At 36.4% G+C, this 12432-nt stretch overlaps 1 protein-coding gene across 35 annotated transcripts in view; it reads left to right on the top strand.

Annotated features, from left to right (window-relative positions):
* The window catches only part of Wnt5 (Wnt oncogene analog 5), a 208524-nt gene that overhangs the window by 128852 nt on the left and 67240 nt on the right, over positions 1-12432 (top strand). For all 35 annotated transcript variants that reach the window (XR_015273203.1, XR_015273199.1, XR_015273198.1 and 32 more), the window contains one exon: positions 9395-9616. Coding sequence is in view for 25 of the 35 variants with exons in the window: in XM_086839714.1 (XP_086695840.1) it covers positions 9395-9616 (222 nt within the window). In the remaining 10 variants the exon portion in view is untranslated. The remainder of the gene's footprint in view (positions 1-9394; positions 9617-12432) is intronic.

Below are 12432 nucleotides of genomic sequence, written 5' to 3'. Positions count from 1 at the left end.
GTCTACTTTTAGTGCGGACTGCTTTTAGCACACATTTTAAATTTAGACGACCGTTAGCGGAAACTCTCGTACAGATAAGCTTAGATTTTCCAGTCTGTGTCATACCGCTCGTCCACTTTAAGCAGAACTGCTCTGCAAGCTCATCTAAGCCGAGATCATCATTAACTTGCGCTTCTTTACCATACAGGATAATCCGTCGTCGATAATTTCGAAAACATCCACGGATCTTGTCATATTATGCCAAGTTGCTGATATATATTTTCTTTTCTTCATGGAAGAAAACAGTTATTCAGTTACTTTGTCGCTTACCTTTTGCATCCTCGACTGCAAGGCTTGCTTCCATTGCATTCCAGTCTTCTTTGTCTTGGAGTTCCAGACAATATGCTTTCCAAAGCGAGATAGTCGTTTAGCCTTTATTAGTTCTAGTTTACATTTGCCTGACATGCCTTTAAATTTCTCTCGTTTGCAGTCCCCGTCACATCTTGGACAGGAGCATTATGTGATTTATATGTATTCCCTTAGTAGTACATTACTGTAAGAGAGCGTATGAAGTACATTAACCCTTTAGAGTTTTTTATGTACCGATTACAATCGCCTCTTTAATAATATTGATTACTTGTAGAATTATCTCGTAATGTATTCTAATTTTCCTCGTTCTATTACGTATTTTCTCTCGCGTTTATCTAGAACACGAACGGTCCGTACGTTACACGGCTGCGCCTCTCGGTCGGTTGGGCGGGAGGTGGGCGTGGGTCCGTACTTTACGTACTGAACGCATTGGGCACAATTAGCTCGCCTCGTACAGCATCTAGGGCTAATTTTAAGGCACTTCTGAAGTCTGATGAGATTTTCCTCGTTGCACAGCATTTCCACATGGCAAAGTTTATCAGAATGTTGCGATGCCCAGTGCTTCCCACATAAATCGAGATGGGCTAAAATCTTTATTCAATTTTTTTCCGCGATTTGTTCCATTTAAGTGCTTTTGGGAACTATTAGCATGGGAATTAGCAAGAATATGCAGATCGTGGAAGTCGCCCGTTGTTTTCGATCGTTGCGACTTTTCATTTATGGCCTATTAGTTTCATTAATTTTTTGGCAATTAATTATTTTATACTAGAACCTTTTTATTCATGTTTTTTATCATATATTTTAATCTTTACGAAAAATAACACAATAAATCAAAAATGCGAGTAATTCAATATCAATAAAAACAAAATTAATTAAAATAAAAACAGTTTGAGTGTTAATAAACCTATTCATTTTCAAACAGTGGCAAGGTGTCAATGGCCCCACATTCAAAAAGCTCACCAGCAATATGTTCTCAAAAACATCCTGGCTTAAACGATTGCGGTAGTCGGTAAGCACCAGTCTCAGAGTGGAGAATGCTCGTTCAATCGGAACCTGTTATTAAATAAATAAATAAATAACAAAACTTCAATTATTTATGCCATTTTAATTTACCTGATTTGGCGGTACAGCATAGCAAACATTACTTATTGCGTACAACTCCTGATCGGTATGCTGTTTTCCTTTCCAATACGATAGCACGTCTATATCAATCCTTTGATACGAAAGTTGAAGATTTATAATTTTTGTATATACGTCCATAGAACTGTTCACTTCCGAATGAACGCCTTGCGATAAATATGCTTCTAACAACTCATCTTCCTCATCAAAAATAAAATTGTCCATTTGATTAAAACTGCAATTCGGAGTTGAGCACATAATGGCCAAGAGGGTTTAGATTATATAATCTGTCCCAAATAGGTTCCAAATGATTTATAGCATCACTTTTTTGTTGCGATGACAATATATATTGAAAGCGAGGATCCAGGAACAAGCAAGAAACTACGAATTTATTATTCAACAATGTTTTTGTTTGTATTTTTATAGAATTCAAAATTTTATTTCCGATAGTTTTTGTTAAATCCTGACTTGAATCCTTTACCATTTTTTCTGTTGATATTTTAAGCTTTAGCCATTGGGCGTAAAAATTACTGTAATGTAATTGCTCCTCTTGAAATTTTTTTTTTATTGATTTTTGCAAGGGACTAAAAACATTGCAATACGTCTCAATAAAATCCCATAACGAGGAATCCATGTCAAAATTATCCTCATCCGTTCAGTTTTTAACCGATTCAATTTTTCTTAACAAGTCCTTAGCTTCCTACAAGTTTTGTAGCATTGTGTAGGTAGATCCCCACCTGGTTGGACAATCTAGTTGATATCTAGATATCCATTCGATGCTTTTCTTATGTATTTTGTCAAATTTCGACAATTGAGTAAGAACTTAAGTATGTCCTGTGATTTATTTACATCAATCGCAACCAGCTGTGCTGTATGTGCAGCACAACGACAAACTTGAATATTACCTCTTAATACATAGGGCACTTTTTCTATGAGCTCAATTTTTTGTATATAATCGTCGTTGGTGCACTCTTTGTCGTCCTCTTCATTGTTTTGTTTAGAAATATATGATAAAATATTTGTAGTTTTAACCATATTGGCACCGTTGCCAGAAGTAATGGAAACAATTTAATTTAAATTTATATTATATCTGTTGAGGACTTTGATTACTTCGGCGGCAAGATTATTAGATCCACTTGATCCTGCACCTCTTAATTCAATCATCCCCAGAATAATTGATTTTATTTGAGCAGCTCTTATGTATTGTGCACTTATTCCGAAAATATTTCTGGACATTCGGATCAATAATGTGCTCTTAAGTTCACTTGTTATGTGAGATCTTATATTATTTGCGACTACTTCGAGTGTTTTTTTGCAGTTTAATGCATTTAATTTCATTATTTTGGCATTCGCAGTCTTCAGGCCTTCGCATATTGGATCGAGAATATTCCTCATATTTGGTGAATTTAAGACATTAAAAGGGATGCTGTCTTCTGTTACCAGTCCTATATAGGATCTTATTAGTTGTTTTTTATTAACTTCTATTTTAATTAAGGAACTCGTTTCAATATTTTCTAGATTTTGCACGTTTAAATTAATTTTGTGTTGTTTTATTAAGTATGCTTTTAAATTTGAAAGTCTATTGTTGCTATTGCTAAACCCTCGTCTGCCTTATTTTCGAAATAATTCCACACTTCACTTGGAGCCATGGCTGAATACGTGTGAGTCCCGCAGCAAACTAACTATAAGTAAAATCAAAAGAAGCAAACCAGAGCGACGGCGGCTACGGGCTACTTCCACGATCTGCATATTCTTGCTAATTTTGACAAATGCTGCTGATCGAAAGCAACAGCTACCAAAATCAAAAGTAGCAAAAAGTCGAATGCAGCGACTGTAGCTGCCGACGAATCCCGAAAGTCGACGCGTGCCACAGCGTCGACTTACGTCTACGACAAAAGCAACAGCAAAGCGGAAAGCAAGAAAACGAAAAGCGGCGGAGAGAATCGGGATATCTATCGCTGGTACATTTCCTACAAACCAATACATCAAGTAGTCGTTTCCTAAAATTTCAATTGGAAACAATATTTATTATATGGATTCTGCATTTGAGGTTATAGTCCAAAAGGACGACGTGCGAACGAACATCATCATCAAAAAGTGTAGGAGGAAACGAAGATCATTGGCATCATACACTCGATTGGCAATCCAAACTGGATACATTACTTTTAAAATATATAAAAAAAAAAAAAATTTTTGTTCATTTTTTAATCACCAAACGAAATGTTAAATAAAAAGAAGCCATCTGGTGGCGAAACGGAGTTCCCAGGTTTACTAGTATCATATAAATTATATATTTATACCCTTGCAGGGTATTATAATTTCAGTCAGAAGTTTGCAACGCAGTGAAGGAGGCACCTCCGACCATATAAAGTATATATATTCTTGATCAGGATAAACAGCCGAGTCGATCTAGCCATGTCCGTCTCTCCTTTTGTCTGTCTGTCTGTCTGTCTGTCTGTCTGTCTGTCTGTCTGTCTGTCTGTCTGTCTGTCTGTCTGTCTGTCTGTCTGTCTGTCTGTCTGTCTGTCTGTCTGTCTGTCCGTCTGTCCGTCTGTCCGTTTCAACGCAAACTAGTCACTCAGTTTTGAAGCAATCTGAAAGAAACTTTGTAGTTAGTCTTCTATATACTCTCACTCGTATATATGTCGGAACGAGTCGGATCGGACGATTATATCATATAGCTGCCATAGGAACGATCGAAAAATTTTAATGCTATTAAAATATAATATTTTTCTTAGTGACAATCTCTTAAGTTACTTTATGAAGGCTTTTAATTGGTTTGAATAACACTCGAAGTTTTTTAAGGTTGTAAGCAAAGTTTCTTTGAATAATGCCTGTTATTGGGCTATTAAATATTGGATGGCATACACGTGCTGCAGGTCAGCAAGTGAATATTCGTAATAATCAAACACAAAATGAATGTGCCGTACAAATGTATTGAAATGGAATTAATATGCACAGAATCGCCTTGCAGAAACGGTACCTCAGAATAAACGAAATTTTACTAGACAACCTGTAAATTTAGACTTGAAACGCACCTCCTTAAATTTAAATTACGTTAAATTAAAATATAATTAATCCTTTCAAATGACGTTATTTGGAACCGAAATTGTTAACCAACAGTATAGTCCGTGCTTTAAGGTAATGGCAAATTAATTATGATAAAATTGAAAATTTCTAATTGCGAAATTGCTTCCGAACATTTAGATTCAAGAGAAAAGTCACCACCGAGCGGGTTCTTTGTTACCACCAACTAACAAAGACCATAAATTCCTTCAGCCTTTCTTTTCTGGTAATTCGGCAGTTGCAGCGTTGTGAAATTCCTAACGAAAACAGACGGCAAATTATCGAGCGATAGCATAATCTTCTGTATGAGCATAATGAATTGGTCTGATTGTTCAATGCATTCCGACGACCACAAAATCATTAACACAGCACTTTTTGTCTGCTGAACAATTCAATGCTCCCACAATCAATAAAGTGGCAGTGGTAATTGTTGGCGAAAATGCCACATCGCGGGGTATTATTTTTAAACGTCGGGATAATAAACAAATGTAGCGCAAAGAGCAGAATGGCCACCAACGACAACGCTGACAAATTCCTGCTGTTGCTGGCTTCGATGACGTATATTCGACTTATGCCCTCGGAAGAATATACACAGTTCATCCACGCAAAGATGAATGCTTCTATCTACGTTTGCTTTTGGTAAGCATTAGAGGCCCAATGCACTGCGTACTTTGGATGGTGTGCTGTGCGTTGCGAGGCTTGCCAACGATTGTATTTGTTCGAAAACGATACACACTGGGATGCCGTTGCCACTGCCGTTCAACCCAGTTGTGGTGTAGGACAAATACAAGGACGAGATGACTAACGACAGAATTCGCACGACGACTTTTAACATCGATCTTGAAATTAACGACGAAATGTATAACGAAGCGTTGATTTCGATTGAAGACCTGCTGCCTTTCAATCTTCTTTTGGTTCAAAATCCAACGTGCACAATGACCAAAAATTCGGCGACAGCAAAATTGATGCTAGAATGTTAACTTCTTATTTGGGATGAATGGAAGCATTAGACCGACCGATGAAGGATTTAAAAAGTGATTCAAGAATATTTGGTGGGATTTTGATATTGCTATCTCGAGATGCCGATGAAGTTAATGCTTGCCTAAAGTCGTCCTCTTTGTGGTGTCACGCTTCGACTGGATTCATATCGTTCCCGGCAAATTTTTTCAAATTCACCTCATCGAATTCACCTAATCCCACGAATTCCAATAATTCCAAATGATCTTCCATTTCAATTAAAGCGGATTAAATTCCCAGTTCAATTCGCTTTTGCATTGGCAATCAATAAATCGCAATGCCACTCGTTGGAACTTTGTAAGATTAACCTTAATTATCCCTGTTCTTCGTATGTCCAAATCGCTCTCAACTGATGAAAATCAAATAAATTATTTCTCTCTCTCTTCTATCGCCTTATCTGTTAAGCTAAGCTACATTGTAAGCGCATATATATTGAAGCCAAGCGTTCGATCGGTAGTTGCAGCTCCGACGAAAGAACAATAAAACAAGAAAATAAATACGGCATTTAATCGACCCATTTGTGGGTTACTTATTGCTCAAGGGTGGCAAATTCGTTGTATTCCCCATAAACAGATGCATAAGGGTCACTACACTCAAATGGCCCCTGTGACACTAAACACGTCCCTGTTTGGTTTAGTTGTTAAATGGCGCGACAGTAAAGAAAAAGAAAAACCGGCCTGTAGAAATAAATCTTCCCAGGCCTGATCATACTACTGCGCCTTCTACGTCTTCCAATCCCGACTCAAAAAAACTAACCTTCTCCCTAGGTATTTCCTATCAGAATGCAAGAGGCTTACGTAGTAAGCTTCCTAACTTGTATTCTGATAGCCTTTCGTTTGCACCTCAGGTTATTGTGCTCATAGAAACCTGGTTAAAGCCGGAGATTCTGAGCTCCGAAGTTTTTCCAGCTGTGAACATATCGGCTAGATCGCCCTATCAGACACGGGAGTGGAGTTCTTATAGCGGTGGACTCCTCACTCACGTCAGAATTATTAACTTTCGAGGAATGCAACGATGTTGAATTCCTCTGTGTGAAGCTATCTATCAAATGTAGCTTCATTTTTATTACCTGTTCCTACATACCTCTATTGTCGAAACATCTTATTTATTGGAATCACCTTTCCGCTATTCAGATGGTTTCCAGTAAACTTTTGGATAAAGACCAGTTGGTAGTCCTAGGAGATTTTAATATCCCTGGTACTATTTGCTGCTCAAATAATTCCACCAATACTCTCCATACACCTACTCAACATGACTTTATCGCTGGCTTGTTTGACATTTCGCTGTCTCAAGTCAACCATGTTCGAAATTCCTTACAGCGCTTGCTCGATCTTTGCTTCGTCTCTGATCCTGCGAGAGTCAGTTTAGCAAGGGTGGCGCCTATGACGCAGCCCGAAGATCCTTATCATCCAACTTTCGATGTAACTCTTGATATTGGGTGTGACGTACAGAATATTTCTGATCGTCCAGCCAATAAAGTTCTCTGTTTTCGCAAGACGGACTTTGAACGGCTGAATAATTTTATTAACGAGTTCAATTGGTCCGATCTATACATGTGCACTGACATGGCAGTTGCCGTGGATATTTTTTACAGTTCCATGAATTCATTTTTTACTGAATGTGTTCCGTTATATTATCCGCCAAGCTCGAATGAACCGCCATGGTTTACTAAAGAGTTGAGCCGACTTAAGAATAAAAAATCTAGCCTGTATGTTAAATTTAAATTCACCGGTTCTCAATCTGCCCTTTCATCTTATTTATCAGCTCGGTCAAACTTTAGCGTGCTGAACGCGCAGTGTTATAAAAACTATTTAACTCGTTGTAGGGCCCAGTTCTCACAGGACCCAAAACAGTTTTATAATTTCGTTAACACTAAACGTAAGCCTAAAACAAATCCTTCCTCGCTTTCATTGGAAAATACTACCGCAAATAATGATCAGGCAATAGCCGATCTATTTTCGCAGTTTTTTCAAACAACCTATTCAAGCTCTTCGTATCTACACCAGACCTATTCCTACGACATACCCACATCAAACTTAATTTTCTGTCCTATCCTAAGCGAAAGCTCTCTTTTAGATCTTCATCGTGTCAAACCAGTTTATTCGCCAGGTCCCGACGGAATTTCTGTCTGTGTGCTCAGGTATTGTGCCGACGCCCTGTGCTATCCCCTTCTGAAATTGTTTACCTTGTCCTTGGAAACCTTCCACTTTCTCATTATTTGGAAATAATCGTTTATTATTCCTCTCCTCAAAAAAGGTAGCAAATTGGATGCCAGCAATTATAGAGGAATCTCTAAGTTGTCGGCCATCCCTAAATTATTTGAAAACATTATCCCCCCTCACTTACAGCACCTTTGTAGATCGGTTATTTTTCCATGTCAACATGGTTTTATGAAGCGAAGATCAACAACAACAAATCTTTTGGAGCTCTCTTCCTATATTATAAAGGGCTTCCATAATAATTGTCAGACAGATGTAATCTATACTGATTTCAGTAAAGCATTTGACTCTGTTAACCATTCTCTCCTCGTTAGAAAACTCGATTCAATGGGTTTTCCAAGTGATCTTCTTAATTGGATCTCAAGATATTTGAATGGCAGGACGCAAAAGGTCCCCTTTAAAAATAATTTATCCAATGTTCTAAGGGTTACATCTGGCGTCCCGCAAGGAAGCCATTTGGGACCCTTATTATTTACATTATTTATAAATGACCTGCCCCAAGTGCTTATGTACCCGGATGACGTCAAGCTTTACGTGCAATACAATGACGTCGCCTGTCAGTCGGATTAACAAACAGATCTCAATAATTTTCCATCTTGGTGCCGTGTAAACTTATTAAACTTAAACGGCTCGAAACATTCTCTCCTGCCCTTCCTAAGCTCGCTACTTACACGCTTAACTGCTGCTCTTTGGAAAGAATTAATTCTGTTGATGATTTGGGAGTCCGCTTGGACCCAAAACTTGATTTTATTGATTGATATTTCGTCTATGGTGAATAGAGCTTGGATTTATTAAACGGTGGTCGAAGGAATTCAATTACCCTTATGTCACTAAATCCTTATATACTTCTTTAGTTCGTCCTATCTTAGAATATGGATGCTGCGTTTGGAGCCCTCAGTACGGCGTCCATAGTAAACGCATTGAGTCGGTTCAAAAGAACTTTTTACTTTTCGCTCTACGCGGCTTAAATTGGGATGCAAGCCAAAGACTACCTTCCTACTCTTTCCTCGTATTTCCTCGTCCTATATTTTCCATCGCGCCTACTATCACCTAACCCAAAGAGGCAGGTGTCTGGTGTCATACGGGCCACTTGAATGTACTGACCTTAGTGCATCAACGTCCATAATAAACTTAACTAAATGCACAAACAGCAGCATGCACACGCGAATGAACGGGAAGTTATTGAAAAAAAAAGGGTTAAATTGAATTATATTGAAAACGTCACGTCGGTTCATTTATAAAGAAACAAAAATAAAATCTCAACATGAGTACCTCGGAAGAACTAGTCCTGTATTCTATATTCTTAATATCAAATGATTCTGTGGGCAATATTTTTAAGGGGACTTGGCGTATTGCCATTAGCTCTTATAACTACGGCAATTTTTTCATTTTGATTTGGTGTAATATTATTAATCTTCTCTACCATCATTCGGCCAAAATAACATTTAATTCCACTGGCAGTGGTTATAATTATAGTTTGGAGCTTTATATGCGGTGACGAAATAATTTTCGACCCTAAACTTGCAAATTTGAGATATAGCCTTTTTAAAAAATTCTAGAATTTTGGTTAACTAACTAAATGCCATTTAAAAACACACATTAAATAGTATATTTCTTCATTGCAGGAAAAAATTAATCGAGAAATTATCAATTCAAAATTTTTTTACGGAGACAATATCATGCAGCGTCGTAAAGGAAAGCGAAAAAATCAACGTGCTTTAATAGATGAACCATCATTACCACTAAACAGTAATGTTAAAGAAAATGATGGGGCTGGAATCCATTTGCGTAGCACTGCCAAGGCAAGAAGTTTAATGAACTTGCATAATAATGAAGCAGGACGTCGAGTAAGTATTAACCAATTTTTGTGGTAACCATTTATGGAGTTAAAGGTATTGTCGTCAATTTAAACTCATCTCGTTATTTATAAAATAATTTGTTGTAAATCTAGGCGAAGTGATAAGCCTTTCTAACATATGGTAGGCAATTAGCCATCATCATGGTAACTGGAAATCTAGTTCTAAACAATAAAACAAATTCAATCCGAAAACAAGAAGATAGATAGCTTGCAATACACTTAAATTAAAACTAAAAATTTTGGGACCAAATGAAATCTTCAATGTAAACCAAGAAAAAAACAAGAAAGAATACTAACTTTGTCACACAACAGTTTATATAGCCTTGCAGATTGAATTCGATCATTAATACTTAAAATAATATTAATTATATATATTTCTTTCAAACAACAACGAAGTAATTGCTACCTTTATTACACTCACCTATACCTATTATATTTACAGTTTTCTTTCACAACAGTATTATTTCAGTCTCCTCATAGTCTCATCTAGTCTCCTGATTTTCAAAAAACTAAAACTGAAATTCTATAATAATATAAAACGGCTAGATCTCGAATTTGATAAAAATATGTTGAAAACTGAAACACTTTAAATTGTATTAAATTCTCGATTATTCCTATTCCAGCTCTATTATATAGTAGTTCAATTTTCATAAAATTTAAAACGAAATTCTAGAATAATACAAAATTGCTATATGTCATTTTTTTCCGATTGTTTTTGTAGCAATTATATGAAATAGTATCCCGATCCGGCTGTTCCGACCTATATACAATTGAGAGTATATAGAACACTTACTGCAAAGTTTCATTCTAGTAGCTTTTATCTTGAGTCCCATTCACGATGCAAATTACGACGAAACATTCAAGGTGAATGTTTAGTATAAATGCCTGAATGTAGGAGTGATTTGGCAATATCACTAATACAATATTACACTTCTAATGACGATGCACTATAGAACCTAGAGAACAAACAACGGTGAATTTCCCAAGGAACCCGAAACTTAGCGCAAAATAGTTCAATAATTTTTTTTTTTATAAGTTATGAGCATTCAAAGGTGGCATTTTTTTTGCATCAATTGTAAGTTGTTGGTATAACAGCTAATGTTAAGTTTGGGCTTGTACAGGTAAATCCGCTACTTTCCAGGCTACAATTTTTTTAGGGTTAAAGTAGTCAAAGGTGGAACAAGAAACAACTCAGGGCTAAAAAGAACAAAATATAAAAATATGCAAAGATCTCAGCTGCGTTGTTATTGGTTCATTATCTGTCGTATGTCCTTCTTGCAATGCAGTGAAGATTTAAAGGGAATCTCTATGGAAATACAACCCAATCAAACCATTTTCTGTCGTATGCACAAAAATATAACATAATCTATTAGAATAAAAAACTGATCGTTTGTTTTCAACCCAACTCAAACCGCTTATAAATAAAAGTAAAAAAGTTCTATTGAACCGATTCAATACTTTTGGAGTGGACGTCGTACTGAGGGCTCCAAACGCAATATAAGACAGGACAAACTAAAGAAAGAGCTATCAGATGTCATAGCTGTCATAGGAACGATAGGAAAATTTGCTAAAAAAAATTATAACTTTTCCAGTTTTCAACAGATGTACAAGTGTACATATTAATTTGTATGCATTAAAATATGCTACTCCACACTAGTAGTTTGTTAAAAAAATTTTACTTCCAATCTAGTCAGTCTACAAAATCTAAAAAAAAAAAAAACAAGAAAAAAAAGCTAACTTCGGCACACCGAAGTTTTTATACCCTTGCACGTTGCAGTTTGATCACTAGGATAAATTATATTAGTTTATGTAAAAACGAGCTAACTTCGGCACGCCGAAGTTTATATACCCTTGCAGATAGAACTTCTATGACTAGTAATCCATACAATATAAAATGTATTTATTTATGTTAAAAAAAATGAAGTAATACCTGCTTTCATTTCATTCACCTATACAAATTATATTTACAGTTTTACATTCACAGATTTGCATTTTTCCTCTACAACGATCGTTTGTATGGCACCAATATGATATAGTCGTCTGATTTTCATGAAATTTTACATAAAATTTAAGACTAATAGAAATTGGCTATACCTCAAATTTGTTGAGAATCTGTTGAAAACTGAAAAAGTAATAATTTTTATTTGTATTAATTTCTCGATCGTTCCTATGGGACCTATATGATATAGTAAATAAATATAGAAAATGTTATAATTCTTTTTTGTAAAAATTATCCGATCATTCCTATGGCAGCTATATGATATAGTCGTCTGATCTGGCCGGTCCGACATATATACGAGTAAGAGTATATAGAAGACTAACTGCAAAGTTTTATTGAGATAGCTTCAAAGCTGAGGGACTAGTTTGCGTAGAAACGGACAGACGGACGGATATGTGTCGGAACGCGCTGGATCGGAAAACTAAATCATATAGCTGCCATAGGAACGATAGGAAATTTTGAAGTAAATAAATTTTACTATTCCAATTTTCAAAAGATTTTCGTATAATTTGAGATATATTCATTTTATATATATTTAGAGGAAAACGCAAAACTGCGAATGTAAAACTGGGGGGTCGCAAATTTTGACCCCTCAAAGTCCCAGGGTGTTAGGCTCGGAATACCGGCCGACAATGGCACGGCAGATAATCCACTCCCGACGTATTTCCTATCAGAATGCAAGAGGCTTACGTAGTAAGCTTCCTAACTTGTATTCTGATAGTCTTTCGTTTGCCTCTCAGGTTACTGTTTTCACAGAAACCTGGTTAAAGCCGGGGATTCATTTCGCTGTCTCAAGTCAACTATGC

The sequence above is a fragment of the Drosophila serrata genome, unplaced genomic scaffold, assembly GCF_035046125.1.
Source record: "Drosophila serrata isolate PLE 108 unplaced genomic scaffold, ASM3504612v1 contig_82, whole genome shotgun sequence".
Taxonomy (NCBI): domain Eukaryota; kingdom Metazoa; phylum Arthropoda; class Insecta; order Diptera; family Drosophilidae; genus Drosophila; species Drosophila serrata.
This window is presented reverse-complemented; position numbering and strand designations above follow the sequence as displayed.